The sequence below is a fragment of the Alexandromys fortis genome, unplaced genomic scaffold, assembly GCF_014885135.2.
Source record: "Alexandromys fortis isolate MF-2015 unplaced genomic scaffold, M_Fortis_MF-2015_v1.1 scaffold_6, whole genome shotgun sequence".
NCBI lineage: Eukaryota > Metazoa > Chordata > Mammalia > Rodentia > Cricetidae > Alexandromys > Alexandromys fortis.
In genome coordinates, this window is record NW_026067902.1 from 20,639,132 (window position 1) to 20,657,618 (window position 18,487).

Sequence of the window (18,487 nt, forward strand, 5' to 3'; positions counted from 1 at the left end):
TATAAATGATTTTTGGTGGCTGGGCAATGGTGGCATACGCCTTTAATCCCAAAATTCTGGAGGCAGAGGCAGAAGGATCTTTGTGAGTTCTAGTCCAGCCTGGTCTACAAGAGCGAGTTTAAGGACAGTCAGGACTACACAGAGAAACCCTGTTTTGTGGTTAATAAGAAGGCCTGCCCGGAACCAGTGAGATGACTCAGTGGGTAAATAAAAATAAAGGGTGCTTGCCTCGAGCCTGAGTTCTCTTCCTGGGCTCACACAATGAGAGAAAGGGCTCTTCAAGTTGTCTTCTGGCCTCCGCATATGTGCTGTAGCTGACAGATGCACACATGAGTTCCAGAGCGCGCGCGACACACACACACACACACACACACACACACACACACACACACACACAGAAGAGGGCTTGCATGTCCTGAAAATACCTGCTGGGAGAATGGTATAAGAGATTTGTCATAAAATAAAATTACCTAGCAAATCAAAATGCCCAATCTCTCCAGTTTTGAAACTCAGTGTGTCTATTTTGTAGAGTTCTCATTTTATCCCTGGACTCCACACTGCACTGTTGCTTACATTTCTTACTAATACATCCTGTAGTTGGCCAAGAGCCCCAGAAGCCCGGTGGTTATGATCGACAGAGAGAAGAAAAGGCTGGACGAGCTCCTTAAAGGCCTAGACGACACAGACTCGGGCCTGTCCAGTTCTGAGGTATGTAAACTCGGATTGTCAATGACTTTATCTTTCTTAATCTTTATTACACCATCAGCTTTTCAGCCCAAATTGACACTTTTCCCCTTAGAAGATATTCTCTGCATTAAAACTTTAATATTTTCCAAGTTATTCCCTCAAAGAAACATGCTCTTTGTGCTCCCTGAAACACTTGGCATTCTGGTCTTTTATTTCCTCGGACTGAATAAGGATTTGACAGGACCAGAGCATCTCGGCCCTGCCCGTTTCCCCTTTAGCCGTGTCTGTTTGTGTCAGATGGCTTGCAGCCAAGTGGGAGACCAGGGCGTACAGGCGCACAGGGCAGAGTTGACTGGAGGTTCTAGAGCAGTCCATACACAGTGATCGCTGTGGTCACAGGGAGGCTGTGCCAGATAACGCTAGGCCTCAGCTCTGTGACTACCCCGGCTGCCAGGATCCTGCAAACGTTTTGAGAGAAGCTAGAATATCAGACTTTTAAATGGGAAGCATGTGTTTTAAATGTCACCAATTAATTTCTTGGAAAAAATTGTATGTGAACAAACATAATAGCCCTTCTTCCACTCCAAATCCAAAGCAAACATCAGAACCTCACAGATTACAACCTCTGAAGGCCCGGTGGGTGCTGGGTGCAGTAACGGAGGCTGGAGTGCGGGGCAGATGAAGCGCACTGCTAAGCGCCACCGAAATCTGAGGTTACGTCAGTTTTGCTCATTATGGTAAATATCGTAGTTTACTAACAAAAACTTAGGTAGCAAAATTAGACACCCAGGTTTCATTGTCAGTTATTAACTGTGCAGCTGGGTGAGCCACTGGGTGAGTGGTGGAGGTGGTCAGTGTACAGTACCTCTCTCTCTAACTGTTCTTGCAATGCTTTGACAGTGAGCTTTTGTGATTAATACTGTTTGGCTTATTGACTTAATTAGTATTTATGTTTTATCCCTCACATATTTTAAACACATAATATCAATTTAAACAGTATTTTTGTTATTTTTAACTGTCTTTTGTTGTTATTTGGAATGACCACTGAGAATATTTGGAACATTTCCTGACTTTAAATTATGGATTTTAATGATCATACTTGATCTGTTTTATGCACTAACTCTTTTTCCCACACATTATTTGGGAATCCAGTCCTATTTCTGACCTGGTATTGTTATTATCTATCAACTTTAGAAGTAGTTCCTTGCCCTGCTTGGGTTTGTGTGTCAACTTGACACAAGCTAGCATCATCATAGAGGAAGGAGCCTCAGTTGAGGAGAGAGGCCTCCATGAGATCCAGTTATAAGGGCTTTTTCTCAATTAGTGATCAATGGGGAAGGGCCCAGCCCGTGGGTGGTGCCACCTCTGTGCTGGTGGTCCTGGGTTCTATAAGAAAGCAGGCTGAGCAAGCCAAGAGAAGCAAGTCAGTAAGCTGCACCCTCCATGGCCTCTGCATCAGCTCCTGCCTCCAGGATCCTGCCCTGTTTGAGTTCCTGTCCTGACTTCCTTCGGTGATGAACAGCAATGTTTGGAAGTGTAAGCCGAAAAAACCCTTTCCATCAGAACTTGGTTTTTGGTCATGTTGTTTCATCACAGCAACTAAGAAATTCCTAAAATTTTACATCTTGACCGGCCTAAGTTTGTGGGAGGGTTGGTTTTTCTCTTCCCCCCACTCCTTTCTTTTCTCCTGAATATGTTGAAATCATCTGAACTTAAATTTCAGAACGTTAACAGTCTTTACCTTTGGAATGTTAAAGGATTTTTCCTTTGGAAGAACTTGTTTCTTGTATTTTAGGAATTTTTTTAAAAAATGTAGTGAATATGTGTGTACAAGTGCTTTGCGTACACACATCCATGTACATGAATGTGGAGACTGCAGACAGAAGCCTTTACTGTCCTTTGTAACAAAGCAGGTTTTGTAGTGGACCCCAGATCACTTAAACCTAATGCTAGAGAGTGGATGAGCCTGCCTGGTGGTTGCTAAGTTACCTGTTTGAACCCTGGCTGGAAAGAAGGCTGGGGAGATCATCTCTGGTTACTCTCTCAGGAAAGTGAGGCGCTAGCAAGCCAGAAAGTTGAAGCTTCCCACACAGGCTGACGGTGTCTAGGTGGTGCTGGATGGCCAGAGTCAGACAATGGTATCTTCCATTTAATATGTGAAATTTTTTCCTGCAATTGCATGGTGCCTGGACATTCATGTTTCTGTTGAGTTTCAGCGATAGGTTCCTTTAACTATAGTTTTGTTAAAAATAATTTCACTCAGGCAAGAGTTTTAAATTAATTACTATTTAGTCATTGATTCTATAGTTTTAGTTATTATTTATCACTTAGATCATTCCATATTTATATCGATTTTATTTGGGAAGTTAATCAACCAATTTCCTATTTGTGACCAGTTGGTTAGTATTACTTTCCTTGTAGTTTTAGACTTTTTTTAGCTACTTTTTTTTTTTCAGCAAATAACATGACATGGTAATAGCCCTTAGGTCAGTTTTCTGGGTGCAGAAACCACAGTTGAACACCACTCTTCACACTTGGTTCCACCTTTGCTGCCCTGAGTCTGACAAGTCCCGGATGCAGCTCTTTGTGCTTGTTCAGATCGGCTCACCTGTGCCTGATACATAATCATGCCCTATAAACATTCAGTGTGGCAATTTTGAAGGGATCCTATAATCGAATCTTGTTTCTTAAAGTTTTGTCTTTATTTATGAGTGTGCATGCATGCTGTGCACGTGTATGTGCCCACAGAGGCCAAAGCAGGGCGTCTGATCTGGAGGTGGAGTTATGGGCAGTTGTGAGCTACCTGATGTGGGTGCTAGGACCAGTGCTTGGTTCTTTAGCAGAAGCAGGGCCAGCTCTTAACCACTGAGCCATCTCAGCAACTGCGTGATTGGCTGAGACTCAGTTACTTGGCTACAATAGCATACTGTTAGGTTATAACTAGTTTATATCTTAAGCTAGCTATAGTCCACTATACACAAAGATTTTGGGCTAAACTTACTTGGGCATGGAGACTAGCTAAGGTCAAATTATTTTGCTTCACTGGGATAAAGTTTAAAAATATTGTATTTACGATCAGTTAAAGCTGATTTCTTCCCATCATATCATAGTTTTATTTTTTGTGTGTTTGTAATTTTTAAGTAGAATAGTGATTATATGAACGAGACTCATATGAGGCCAAGGGAGCCCAAAGAGGCCCTTCAGAAGACACTTTGCACAGACTGAGAAGAGAACGCAAGCATAGCTTTCTTACCTTTTACTACCCAGGGTTGGTGTTGTGCTTATAAGCCTGGGCTCTGATGGAGAGCTCTGAGAAGTATGTTTTGAAGCAAATGTCGCGTGGGAATGACCTGGTCACATTGGTTTCCTTTTAGGGTGACCAGTGTGGTTGGCTGGTCCCGGGAGAAGGCTACACCCTTGCAGCCACCGAGTCTCAGAAGCTTGCTCAGATTGACACGAAACTTCAGGAATTTTCTGTGCTCTCACCAACGGTCTTCAGTCTTTCTCCAAGACTCGAGAGTCAGAACAATAAGGTATGTTTGTTTATTTGAGGAGAGAGGGGGAGTTGAGACAGGGTCTCTCTCTATAGTAGTCCTGGCTGTCCTGGAACTCGCTCTGCATCTCTCTTTCAGCTTTGTAAAAGTCTAAGCAAACTATTTTTCACACAGTTATCTATGGCTGTGGGGGTTTCTTTTGTCTTTCAAAAAATTTAAGTATCAGTAATTTATCAGTAAGTCCATTCTAGAAGATACTAATTGCTAACTGAAGTTACCGTAGCTAAAGAAACTCTGTTAAGATGTCCTGAAGAAACAGTTTAATAACTGGTGGCACCTTGGGAGCTATCTCAGCTTCCCTAGGTTAAGTTTCTAAGGGCCTGGAGGGAGCTATGCCTGACCCCTTGAGACAGAAGCTAGATTTTTGCTAGATTTTGTTTTCATCATCTAAGTCACATTTTTCTTCCAGAGACCACATTATGGTTCAGGTAAAGTCATCTCTGAGCCATAATGAAATGGAGAAACCAGTGTACAGCTGTGCTGGCGCGGGCTGGGATCATACAGCTGTGCTGGCGTGGGCTGAGATGGTGCAGTTTTATGGGAGACAACACTTTTTTTTTTTTTTTTTTTTTTTTTTTTTACAAAGAAAAGAGAAAACTGCTCCTGGGCTTCCCACTGAATGCAGGAACAGACCAGGAGCGTCATGGTTGCTGAAAAGAAGTGACCGATGCTTCTTCCACACGAAACAGCACATCTTCTCAACATGTGTTCAGTTTCCTCTCGGGGCTTCTCGCCCAAACCAGCACTGCACATTGAACTTTCAAGTAGAAATGCAAACCTAGCAAATTAATTCATGGTAATTATTTCTGAATTGTGAGGTCTTCTGAATAAGTTCACTGAAAAGAATGCATAAGCTTTTTTTTTTTTTTTAATCTCTGTGTTGCTGCTGGTGAATGGGCTCCAATCTGTTGTTAAGCACAAACACTTAGCATTTGAATTCGTCTTAGTTTCATTCTTCTGCAGACCATTAGGCTCATCAGTGGTGTTTCTTCACGAGCCTTTGGGAGAATGCCTTTTAAGTGGATTACACATTCCTACTTAAAGACGTATTCTTATTTCTGTGTGCGCACGTGTGCAAGTGTGCCTGCTTGCCTGTGTGTGTCTGCGTGCATATTCATGTGGGTGCTAGCAGAGACTGGAAGAGGGTGCCAGAGCCTTGAAGCTGGAGTTGCAGGCAGTTGCGAGCCACTCTGAGTGCTTCACAAGAGCGGTCAACACTTGTAACTGCAGAACCATCTCTCCTGTTTCTAGATTTCTACTTTCAAACTAATTCAACAAACATTTAATAACCTAGGGCTTACTGTTTATTAGAAATTACAGGGACTTAAAGATAAGTCAGGCACATAGTTTACCTTAGAGTACAAAAGCCTTGCTTTGAGTAACATTTTTCAGATAGAGCAGGTTCTATTTAAGATTATATATGTGTGTTCATATATACATTTAACAACAATAAAAAAATAAGAGGTCACTGAAGTTTCTGCTTCCAAAGCATGAGGACCCGAGTTTGATTCCCAGAACTCACCTCAAAAGAGCCACAGAAGACGGCCCACCACATAGCTCAAGGCTGGAGCTGGTGCCTGTGGCGCCAGATAAATTCACAGATGGGTTTCCTTAGGCTCAAAAAGTGTTTACAAATGTTCATAGTCAATATTTAAGTTAGGTGAATTCAAATGAAAATGCTAGCTTCTAGTTTTTCTTTGAGAAATTAGAGAATATGCCAGCCCTTCGCCTGACTCCTTGGTGTGGGCTAGCCTGAGCTGGGTGGCAGCTAGTGTCTCTTCTGGTTCTCCACTTTACTGTCCACTTGCCGTTCTGTATCATGTTGTCAAGAAAATGGTTTTCTGCACAAGTTGAACACAAACAGGCTCCCTGGCATAGCTGCTTGTGGTTACTGTGTGATGTTAAGTTGGTAGGTATGAAAACCTATGACGCACACTTTAAGGGTCTCTAGAGATGATCACAGAGGGTACAACCAAAAGCGAGAGGGAAGGGGAACATCACCTCTCCTTGCCCTTGGAAGTTTGCGTGTTGTGACCGTCCTTATATTAATCACATGCCTGGTGCTCTTAACTATGGAAAAATGTTCTTTAAAGATTTATTTATTTTATGTATGTGAGTGCTCTATCTGCATGTATGCCTTTATGCCAGAAGAGGGCATCAAATCCCACTATAGATGGTGTGAGCCACTATGTGGTTGCTGGGAATTGAACTTAGGACCTCTGGAAGAACAGCCAGTGCTCTTAACCACTGCTGAGCCATCTCTCCAGCCCCAACTATGGAAAAAGTTTTGAAAGCAACATTTGTCTTTTCCTCTGTGAAAACAAAGCCTGTTCTCTCGCTGCTGCTGTGATACTAACAATGTTGTGGCTGCGGTTTCCTTACAGCTTTTAATCCTCATCTTTGGGAGCCAAAGAGAACCAATCTCAGCAGTGTTTATTCCTAGGATCTGTGGATTAACCGTGCATTCCTGTGCTTACCAATCTCTTGAGTTGCCAACAAGACAGTCAGTTCTTTCTCTGTATTGGAAAGCGCCCTGTAAAGCTGAGTGATGGCATATAGTTTTTTTCTCATTTGTGCGTAGACTAGATTCCAGCTTTCTCCAGAAATATCTATGATATGGGAGAGTAGTGTAGCATTCAGTTCCTTAAATCCTCAGCAACTGGATTCAATGATCAGTGCTGTTCTTCTTGGCTCTTGTGAAACACAGACTTTATTCATCTCTCACGCCATCAGTCTTACTAAATCCAGGATTCCACTTCATGGTTAGAGGGGTCTCCCCCCGCCCCCCCATCAAAGGCGAGTGTTCAGAAATGTCTCTTACTGACAAGAGGTAGTTCTTTGTTCTCAAACCACCTAACTCAATTGAATATAATGACTTTCTTTAACTTGATTTTTGTCCTGTGCTTAGAACATTAATTCCTTCATTTACAGTTTGGTAATGCAAAAACAAACAAACAAACAACCCCCCCAAGCCTGCAACTATTTGAGTGAAGACATAGTGTTTATATTCATCTCTTTTCTTGCCAAAAATCACACAACCGCTGACAGCAAAAAAAAAAAAAAAAAAAAAAAAAAAAAAAAAAAAAAAAAAAAAGTTTGGTTTGTTTCTTTCTTTCTCAACACTAGCTAACTTAGGAGCAATCTGACATGTAATCCTGAAAAACTGTATATTGCCAAGTCCATTCCCCCAGATTTAAAGCATGGGTTCAGAGCAGGAATCCAGGTACCATTGGTTTATGCCAGTTACAAGCCCTGACTTTACCTCCCTGCAGAAACCACGGCAGCGTGTCTCAGGGGCATCTGCGTTTGCACTGAAGAATAAACCAGAACTTACTTTATCATTCCTGGCTTCTAGAGCCAGGCTATTGGAATTCTCATTTAGATCTGGGAAATTGCTCTTGTCTCCCAGCCCCCATTTTTACAGATTGTTTTGAATTTTATACTTTTTTTTCCTCATGATGCCTCCAATGCTGGCAAGGTTTCTTTCATTTCATGGCAACATTCCAAGATGATAAAAATAGTCTGTCTGAAAGATTTTCCCCACTACATTTGGGCAACCTGACCCACGTGAGACAAGAAATAGGAGTGACTTGTAGACATGCAGAGAGTGAGCCTGGACGTGCAGGGCAGGCTGGCTTCTCCCACGCAGGTCTGTGCTCTTACCGCATGGCTTCTTTGAATATCAAATAACTCAGTGAGCTCTGAGTAATTTCCTTTGTATCTGACTTATGAAAAATGAGTTTATTTAGCTTCAAAGGCCTCTGTGGGCTCAGCCAACATCACAGATATTTTTTAAAGGGTAAACCCAGAATCTCTTGGCAATCAGTTAGTCAGAATAACAAATATCAATTTACCTCGGGGTTAAGTCTCTCCTTCTGATGCCATCAGGCACTCTGAGTACATCACGGAGAGCTTTTGCTGAGTTCTCCGCGAAATCCTTGCTGTCTGACTCAGAGCTACAGGAGAAGTCTGTTGCTCGGAGAGTCCACTGAATTCAATCTCAAAGACGGTGAAGATGGTTCTGCTGGTGTTTGCGGTCAGGAAAGAGCTCCCGGCACCAGGTGCAAGCGGGTCACTGGAGACCACCAGTGATGTTCACTGTTCTCTCCTGGCCTGCCTTCATTACATGGTATTGCTCAGATACTTGAACTAGACAGTTATGCTGTCAGAGAGGATGACCAAGGGACCAAGAAAAGATCTCACACACCCTCCCTCGCAGTGCAGAGAATTGCAGATGAGGCAGCAGAAGTTAAGACTTGGGAAGAGGGGATGGCATCTTAGTTGCATACCTGATGGTCCTAGCAGAGTCTGACTGAGCTCGGACCGCCAGGCCTGCACTGTTGAATATGCAGAACATAATCTCTGTCAGAGCAGAACAGAAAGAGGGTTGGTGGAATGCCATGCTTGCTTAAAAATTTTAAAATAAATGACCTTTCTACTTATGAAATTAGCACATCTACTGTAGAAAATTCAAGAACCACAAAAACTAAGAACATTGGAACACACACACACACACACATGCACTGAATGTAGGGCTTCATGCATGCCAGTCAAGTATTCTATTACTGAAATAGATTCCCATTATTAAATCAAGTTTTATTTTTTTCAAATCAAGTTAATTACTGTTAAACTTTCTTCCAGTTTATTCCTTTGCAAAGACAGCTACTGACCCCTTCCCAGGCAATATATCAGTTGGGACAAGAAACAGAAAGCACAGCCAGCTTGGATTTCAGATGCTTGTGCCACTGGGTCCAGCTTTTTCATGGGTTCTGGGGACTCAAACTCAGGTCCTTGGGCTTGTGACAAGCGTTTCACACACTGAGCGAACTCCCCACATTACCAGTTACTCAGGAGAACTCTGTCTAATGTGCATTTTGCTGACATTTGTTATAGGTATGATCAAACATTAATTGTGATCAAAGTTCTGAGAACTGACATTAGAGTTTATTGGTCAATACTCGAGCAGCTTCAGGGGTCTAGTTTGTGTACAGCAAGGTCAGTCATGCCGCTGTCTAGGCAGGGATGTGTGGTATGTGCAAGGAAGGGCCAAGTGATCATAGGAACAATAAGATGGATACAGTGAGCAGGGTTTCCTTTCCAGGTACAGCAGAGAATACTCAAGCTGGATTCAAATGAGTTAGTCTCTGAAGGGAGGTGGAGGGTCGATGCCTGGGGTAGTGGGGAATTAGCAGCAAGAGCATGGCTGAGGTTTGACTCTAAGACCCAGGTGAGTCCCCAGGCCATATATACCTCATCCCTTGCTGTGTTGTTTCTCGGCAGAGGAGGAATCAATCACACTGGGACCCTTTAATAGGCTTAAACAGTACCTTAAGTAATTCTCTGTTGGGGACTGCAGACCCTCAGACCCAGAATTTTCTGTGACCCCCTTGCCTGCCGGAGTAAACAACTTGTTTTCCTATGCTTGCAGCTGCTCTGAGCACGAGACCCTTGTGAGTTCCTGATGGTAGGGGAGTGGTTTCTGGTGGGCTTGCAGCTGAAAAATCCCGAGAGCTAGGGCGTGATCATTAGCCAAGGAAAGCCCTGGAACACAATAAAGAAAGGGGGCATTCTTGTTTCAAGGATGACTGTCTTTCTCTCTGTCTCTCTCTGTGTGTGTGTGTGTGTGTTTCAATCTCCAGCCCCTTACCCGATTCGTGAACCATCCCGTGGTAGACAGGTGGTAACATCATCTTAGTCAGGAGCCAGGTGGAACCGAGGTGCAGAGCTTCTGATGTTGCCAAATCCAGTTTCTCCTGTTACCATACACCTGCTTCTAATAACACGGATGGGCACGCTTACAATGTAGCAACAGCAGCTGTGGTTACCCACACAGTCTCAAGCAGCCACTGTTCCAGTATAGGTGGTGGAAGAACTCACGAAGCCCCACTCCTAACCAAAGAGTTATTGGCAACTGATAGCCACTGGGGCAGGAAGAACCATTTCTTTTTGGAGGTGCGGCCACTGGTAGATGGCACACGCTTCATTCAGTGGACGGCCCACAGCAGTGCACAAACGGGCAGCACTAAACAGATGGAGTGGGTTATTTACTTTTTAGAGGAGAGGACATGAAGTTGGGAGATGGGCATGTTGGAGAAGTCCCAGGGGAACCAGAGAGGTGAATGGGGAGTGGATATGGTCATATTTCATTGTCCAGATGCATTTGCAAAGAATTAGAGAAATTAAAATGGAAAAATGTGATGCTGCGTAGAGGAACTGTGGGCAGGACTCAGGCTCCTACCCAGCTCTGGCTCTTCCTGCTGCACCTGCCTGGTGTTCAGACCACGCCAGACCCCGAGTTTACTCCACCATTTGTTCATGTGTATTTGGACTTTTAATTCCTCAGATAGGAGAACTGAAAAGAATTCTAAGCACGGGTTGAAGGGAAGAGACGTTGAGCAACGCAATTGACCCTCAAGTCTCGGTCACATTGGAGGGTTTGTGGCTGTGCTTTAGCCGGCCCGTGAGTGAATTATTTTACTTTTAAATTAGGAACCTGACCTGGATGAAGAAGGAAATATGGAGCCAGCTCCAGGAGAAAAGATACTCCGGGACAACAAAGAGCAAAGGGACCAGCGGTCTCGACTGAGAGCCATTGATGGGAAGCTGAGAGAGATCAATGAACAGGTGTGCGCTTTCTCACTTGGCCTGATCGAGTCCTTCATTGACCCGAAAAGCTGCTCACTTAGAGTGTTTTTATGTGTTGACTTGGGCATGAGACCTTGCCAGTCTAAGTCAAAGCAAAAAATATGATTCAATAACTTACACACTATTAGCTGTAAAATACTATCTGAACTCAGAATCATAGTGCACATAATAGTCCGTCTGACAGGAACACATATGTGGAAAATATTTTCATGTATTAGCCTTAATGCTTGAATATTCCCACCTTTGGTTTACAATTAATACAGTTTTAGTTTTAATACAGTGTTAGTAATTTTAAGCCTACTACATATTTTCTTGCTTTTAATTTAAAGCTATATTATTACTGATGACAGATTATATATATATATATAATCTAGAGTCTCACTATGTAGCCCAGGCTGGGCTTGGACTTGGTTTTAAGGTGGGAAGGAGTCTTTTGGTTAACAGTTTGAGGTACAGTACATCACGCCAGGGAAGGTGTGGTAAACAGAGTGACTTTAGCCACTGACTGTGGCAGCAGGATCCCTAGGCAGCTGGTCACATTGTGTCTGAAGTCAGGAAGCAGAGAGAACAGAGGGACAGTCTCTGAAGGATGCTTCTGGGGACTGCTTATTCTGCCTTATTTTCTTATTCTTGACCCTATAATGGAGTACCCTTTCAAGATGCTGCTGCCTAAGCTCATGACCCGAGTTCGAATCCTGGAAGTTATGGTGGAAGGAGAGAACCAACCTTGAGAGTTTTCTTCTGACCTCCACACATGTACTGTGGCACCTACCCGCCCTCACTCGCGCACATGCATGCACACACACATACATCACATCGCATGCACACGCACAAATACATCACATGCACACATTATTATAATAAAATAATTTAAAAATTCTTGATTTGGTGAAAGGTATAATATATGGCCACAGGATTGGTGAGTTGAAGATCAAACCCACAGCCAGTCTTAGAGAAGGAAAAGAAAGAGCTAAACACGATACAAGGAGTCCTGACACCCACTCCTGGAGACACCTGGCTCCCGGGACTGGCTTGTGAGCAAAGGCAGGAAAAGCTGCCTTGTTCTGTGCTCCTATTGTTGCCAATAGCGGTTGTGGTCAAGGTTAGCAGAGAGAGTGGGAGTCAATCATTCTGTAGATGGCCACGGGCCTGTCGTTGCCAGTGAACTTAGCTGTTAGGAGTCATGGGAAGAAGACACAGCACAGGGAGGTTGAACCCCACACATTTGTATTGAACTGAATATTCACATAGGGGCCCCAAGAAGCAGCTCCACAAAAAGGCCTCCCTGGGCAAGCTCTATTATTTGCCATACAAGTGACAGACAGTCTCTGGGGCGGGCACTCTTGTGGTCCTCCCTCAGAAGTGGATTTCTGTTGTTTTGGGTGTTCTTGTTCCATCCAGGCTTCTAACCCTCCCCCACCCCCACACACACTTTATAACTTCCCAGACTTATAGTCCTGTTTTGCAAGCGTCAGTTGTGGACACCACAGTTATGATCCGAGTTGCTCAGGCTTGAATCTCAACTTTGTGATGTTAGTATGTTGTGAGAATTTTTCCAGGGGGAGATGTGAGCAATGTCCCCCTCCCCCCAATTCCTTAGGTCCTAAAGCTCAACTCCACCAAAGTTCACCGTGGAGACCAATGAGTCCACTAGGCTTACTTCCAGATCCTGAGTGGAGGGTTATGGGCAGGAGTATGGGTAAGCTTAAAGCAGCTCCAGTAGAAGGGCAGCGCCCACATGGACGGAGGTTTTCCATGCTGCATGGATGGAGTCCTTCCCCAGCCTTCTTAGCCTAGATACCTTAGCTCTTTCCCAGGCCCCAAGGTCACACAAGATTAGGGCAGAATCTGACCGGGAAGAGTGGATCCTCCGGCGAGGGTCCAGTGACCCGCTTCATCCCCTCCTCCTCTGAGGGAATGCCTAGTCGGCAAGCTCAGCTGTGATCTTTTGCGAGCAGACACATCACTCTCAGGAAGACGGCAGTTATTCTGCTCTGGCGATAGGACTGTGTATTTGGGTGAGCTTGTTTCTAGACTGAGGAAGGAGCACAGACGGTGAAATGGAAGCTGGAGGGGGTAATCATGCAGAGGACCCGTGATATCATCATCCTGGCCAAGAACAGATGAAAGGTGGAAATGCTGAGAGCGAGGAAGGACACTGCGAACACTAGCAATCAGAGGAGAAAGGCCAGGATTGGGTCTCTGAGGGCCAGAAGAGTGCACTGGTGAGCAGCAGTCCACAGGAAGCCCATCAGCAGGGAGTGGCGGTCTCTCTGACAGCCTTCCAAAAAATAGAGACAGTAGGCAGTGAGTGGAAACAGGGTGAGGAGAGCTTGGGTAATTGCAATGGTGGGTCAGAGGGGCGAGGGAGTTGATGGTACTTCAGATTTCATAACCAGAGGAAAAATGAACGCAGTATGTGTGTCCCAGATATCAGCTTGGGATCCCTTGCCCTTCTTTGTTCCAGCGTCAAAACGTATTCTGTGTAACCCACACAGTACCATGCAACTGCCAGATGTGCGAGGTAGATCTCTACATCTTGAAGAGAAGATGTCTAGATTCACAAGGAGGAAGATGTCACTGCATGAATCAAGGATGGTTGTGACTCCATTTGTGTTGAGAATTCATGTGGAAATCCTGGACCCGTTTTGTGTCACATGCTAGCCGCGATGGCTTTAGTAAGGATAGGGACGATGGAAAGGCAAAGAAAGGAAATACATGTTTTCTGGCATGCTAAAGGGAAGAGCATATTGGGATGAAGGTGAACTTTATAATATGTTTTGCACTTTTCTCTATCTTCCCAACTTTAAAAGATGCACAGGTGTTGTGTTAGTAAGAAGCATTAATGTTTATGAATGCGAGAATTTATTGCTGTTTGTTGTCTCTTGCCTGATCTTTAAGCATTTAGAGACAGAGTCACTACAACAAATGGGACTTAGTCTTACTGGTGACTCAGATTCACATCCACACACCTGTTAAGCCAGCGGAACTATCAGCGATGTGGCATGATTGTGTGTGAGTGGGGTGAGTTGGGACACAGTCATACTTGAACACACTGCTAAGCTTTCCAAATTGTTTCTTCCTCAGGAGACAATTGACTAATAAATATAACAGTGACTATAACATTATTTATATTTGTCCATGTAATCTTACTTTTATAAATATTTCCAAAGAAATAATATCCAAGGAAAACCAAGCCAAGTAGAACAGGAGGCACCGTAAATGGTCTCATATTAATGACTGCTCACACAATTTACACACGGTGAGCCCAGCTGAGGCTATGGCAGGACAAAGATAATGAATACATGGACCTCAGGAATATGGGACCTTTACGTGGAAACGTCTGGTAGAAAACATAAAAGTCAAAGTTGAAGGTAGATCTCACCAACTGTATGTAATGTATGTTATGTGTACATGCACATTAGTGTGTAATATGTGAATATTACATATTCACACATGTAATATGAATATGTAATATGTGACTAGGAGTAGCTTTCCTGCTTCCCACTGACTCCCCTTTTCTTCTAAAGGAAGAGGAGTCATAACTGAGGCCATCCTATAAGTTCAGTGTCTCATTTAGAGATATTTTAATTCATTGATGTAATGATGGACTTCCTGATAATTTAAGATGTAACAACAATTTGTGTTTTATCTAATTATCCAAAACACTGAGTGTTCCATTCTGATATTAAGTTTTTTTTTTTAAGACAAGAAGATCTTTACGTTCTAGACTGAGGTAAAAATGTCTTTCAGGAAGCAGCGTGGTAATTCCACAGCTAACCACTTTCAATTATGAGATTTGGGATTTTCAAAAGAATCAGCAGTCTGCCTTTACCTCTGCAAGCCCATGAATGATACAATGGACAGCGGTTTGTCAGCATTGGGAAACTCTTCACGGTTCCAGTTGTTCTAAAGTATGCACCACACTTTTCAGGTCTTTATTGTGTCTCCTTTGGGTTCTTTCAGTATTTTCATCTTTTGATGTTGCTACTATATCTTTGCACATTCCTTCCTGTTTCTGTTTCCTGGAAACCACAGATTGGCCTTGTTTGGTGAACGGAGTTATAATTGCATTGGGGTGGTTAGCTCTCTAAGCCCTGTTGCTAAGCATCGGCCATAAGAATGTGGTTCGCGAAGGGCTATCAGTCGTTGTGTTCTTATTCTTGTTTTGGCTCGTGCTTATCATTTAGCCTGCTATAAGAATATACAGAGCCTGGCCCACAGAGCAGGGGCTTTGTTTGCTCAGAGCATGGCTTGGAGGGCTTCCCTCCAGTTGCTGAGCACTGGAGATCAGCTGTAGAGTGCGGAAGCCTGACTGTCACACAGGCCGTTCTGTAAGCTGGAAACCAAAGCACTGAACAGGTAAATGAGTTTTCAGAAACTCACAATTAGTTAACAGTAGACTTAGGCCAACCCTCAGTTCTTCTAGTACCTGAGTCTGTGAACTTCTCAATAAATACAACTATTAATTACTTCCGTGTGGGTCAGCCATTCTATGTGTGGGATGTGACAGCTTCATGTGGACTGAACCAGCATGTCTGGCTTTTTTATATTGTTCTGGGAATTCAGCTTAGGTCCTCCCTCCTTCCTTCCTTTCTTTCATTCTTGAGACAGGGTTTCTCTGTGGAATAGCCCTAGCTGTCCTGGAACTCACTTTGCAGCCCAGGCTGGCCTTGAACTCACAGAGATCTGTCTGCCTTTGCCTCCCAAGTTCTGGGATTAAAGGCGTGTGCCACCATGACTGGCTACTGCTTTTCTCAGGGTTTCCATCTAAAGCTACTTCTGTCCCGAAGAAAGGACTGACTAAGGCAGTGACACACAGTGACAGCTGCCGGGGTCTGCTTGAAACTTCCCCCAAGTATGAATCCAGACACTCTCTGCTTTATTGAGGAAGATTTGCTGACTGGCGGAGCTGATTTAATTCTGGCACAACTCCTTTGTGAAGACTGGTAGCTGACAGTTTGAGGGCTGGGACTGACCAGTAGGCTGTGCTACGGCAGGTCCTTGAGTTCAGTCCGTCCTTTGTGCTGTTACCACAGCTGTGGCGTTAGCCTCTGAGCTTCTGGGTCTCAGTACTTGACTCCCCTCTTTCTGTTCTCTGTGTGGCCTTGTGTCTCCTGGACCCAGACTTTCCTAGATATACTCTTGATGTGGCTAGGTTCTGCCTTGTGTTTAGTTTAATCATTGACTCCCACATGGCAGGGGATTATGTGGCAGTTCATTTCCTGACATACTGGACCTAGAGATGATCTGAATGTATTAAATTCTTATTCCTAGTATCTTTTGTTTACATGACATGATACCATTGGTCTCCAGTTTTGTATTTTTTATACTATTATTTTCAGAGAAGACATGGTGGTACATGAAAAATATCATCCTTAAAATTCTACCTGAAAATTTTATTTAAAAAGTTTTTCAGGATTGGCAAGATGGCCCGGTGGGTCAGGGTGTCTGCTGGTAGGCCCGGTGATCTGAGTTCAGTTCTTGGGATACACATGGAGGAAAAGAACCTTCTGCAGGTTGTCCTCTGCCCTGCACCTGTGGGCCGTGGCACCTGAGCACCCACCCCCACACACAAGTACACAACCAATAAATAAAAGTAAAAATGTTTAATTTTGATTTTTGATCAACTTTATGTATTGACCTAAAGGTTGTTTGCTTTGGCTTCAAAAATAAGACAACTTAAAAAGACACATTAATAATAAGAGATGTGTGTTTGTAGGGCAGACTTTCAGTAGAAGTACAAATGTCAGTGTCACTTAGCCTGGGCGTTCACTAAGGTGACAGTAGAGTGTGAGCTGGGATAGACCAAGCTCCTGAGGAGGGAAGGGGTGCAAAGGTCAGATTTTCATGGGTACGGCAGAAGGTTGGAAGAAGGACTAACCTGAAAATATTGCCTGGAATAATGAATCAGATAAGGTTTCACATATAGAGACCAACATGGCCATGCAGTCAGATTCTGTGCCAACCTCCAGGTAAGAAAGTTCTGGTTTTACTTGCATGACAGACTAGATGTCTGGAGAAACTCAAAAAAGACCCAAACAAGCTGCATAAGATATAATTTTAAAATGGACTCTTCTTATTGAGATATAACCATTCATTTTTATGGGGTAGAGTTTGACAGTTTGATACATTGCTTCATCAAGTCATGGTCACGAACACCCTCAGCCTCTTGAATGTCAATAATGTCTACATAGTGGGGACTTTGGTCTCTTTTAATTATTTGAAACAAATCATAAGTTGTCGTAGCCGATAATTATCCTATATGCCGTAGGAAATCACAGTGAATTTCTCCTGTCTGTGCTTTGATTCCCCTTTACCTAACTTCCTTCTGTCCCCTTCCCTCAGCACCCTTCCCTGTCTCTAGTGACCACCATTTCACCTCATTTCTCACATCAACATTTTAGTTTCCATGAATGAGTGAGAACTGTATTTTTCTTTCTGTGCCTGGCTTGTTTCCCTTAACACCATGGCCTCCAGTTCCATCTGCAGCAGCACGAACGGCAGGACTTCATTTATTTTTCTAAGACTGAATAACATTCCGCTGTGCGCACACAGTGTATTTTCCAGGCCCGTTTATTCCTTGGGGGACAGCTTGGCGGAGTCTAGACTTGCCTATCGTGAGTGGGGCAGCAGGGTGGTGGGGAAGGCAGCAGGCCTCTCTTAGGTATAGTGACTTCATTGCTTTGGGGCATGTACTTGTTGGTGGGACATCTGGATCATATGGTAGCTGTGTTTTTAAAGTTGTTTCTGTGCTGTTTTCTATAATTTTACTAGTTTTCCTCCAATCAACAAAAGAGTTCCTTTGCGCGAACCTTCAGTATTTTCAGAGGTTTTGATAATAGCCATTCTTACTGGGACGAGTGATATATGGCTTTGGTAAACGTTTACCTGGTGGCTAGTGATGGGGAGAGCATGTTCTCAAGCACTTCCTGGCCATTTGGATGTCTTCTTTTGATAAAGGTCCATTCAGACATTAACCGTAGCCTTGAGCACTCTGGCCAGGAAGTCCTCGGTGGATGGACTCTTGCACCTGTTCTCCCCCACTCTGAAGCTGTGTCCTAACTGCCTTGTGTTACCTTTCTTGTGCAGAACTTATTTGGTAAAATCTCATTTTTACTTTTTTGGACTGCTTTCAGGGGACTGTCCCCCAAATTCTTTTCCTGTACCAATGCCTTAAAGTCTTTCTCCTGTGTTTTCTTGTAGTGATTTCAGAGTTTAATAGTCAGGTCTTTGGTAAATTTTGAGTTGGTGTTTTCGGTATGGTGAGAGACAGTCGATCTAATGTCGCTGTTTTGCATGTGTATGTTCAGTCTTACCCGTTGCATTCACTAAAAAGACCCCTCTCCAGAGTTTGCTCTTGATACAGGGTAAAGAAAAACCACCTGGCTAAAGGTATGAGGATTAGTTTTGGGGGTTTGTATTCTGTTCTGTTGACTTGTGTGTTGATTTCTTTGCCAGTAGCGTGTTGTTTTAGTTGTAGCTTTGCAGTATGTTTGATGCTAAGCATTCTGGTGCCTTCAGCATTTGGCAGGGTGAGAGTGGGGTTGCCTTGGCTGTTCCTAGCCTTTATAGTTTCATATGAATTTTAGGGGTTTTCT

The 18,487-nt window shown here is 43.6% G+C and overlaps 1 protein-coding gene across 1 annotated transcript in view; it reads left to right on the forward strand.

The window, feature by feature from the left end:
• The window catches only part of Fsip1 (fibrous sheath interacting protein 1), a 115,963-nt gene that overhangs the window by 20,438 nt on the left and 77,038 nt on the right, over positions 1-18,487 (forward strand). Inside the window, exons 8-10 of the mRNA XM_050134009.1 lie at positions 598-708; positions 4,062-4,220; positions 10,731-10,865. Coding sequence (XP_049989966.1) covers positions 598-708; positions 4,062-4,220; positions 10,731-10,865 — 405 coding nt within the window. The remainder of the gene's footprint in view (positions 1-597; positions 709-4,061; positions 4,221-10,730; positions 10,866-18,487) is intronic.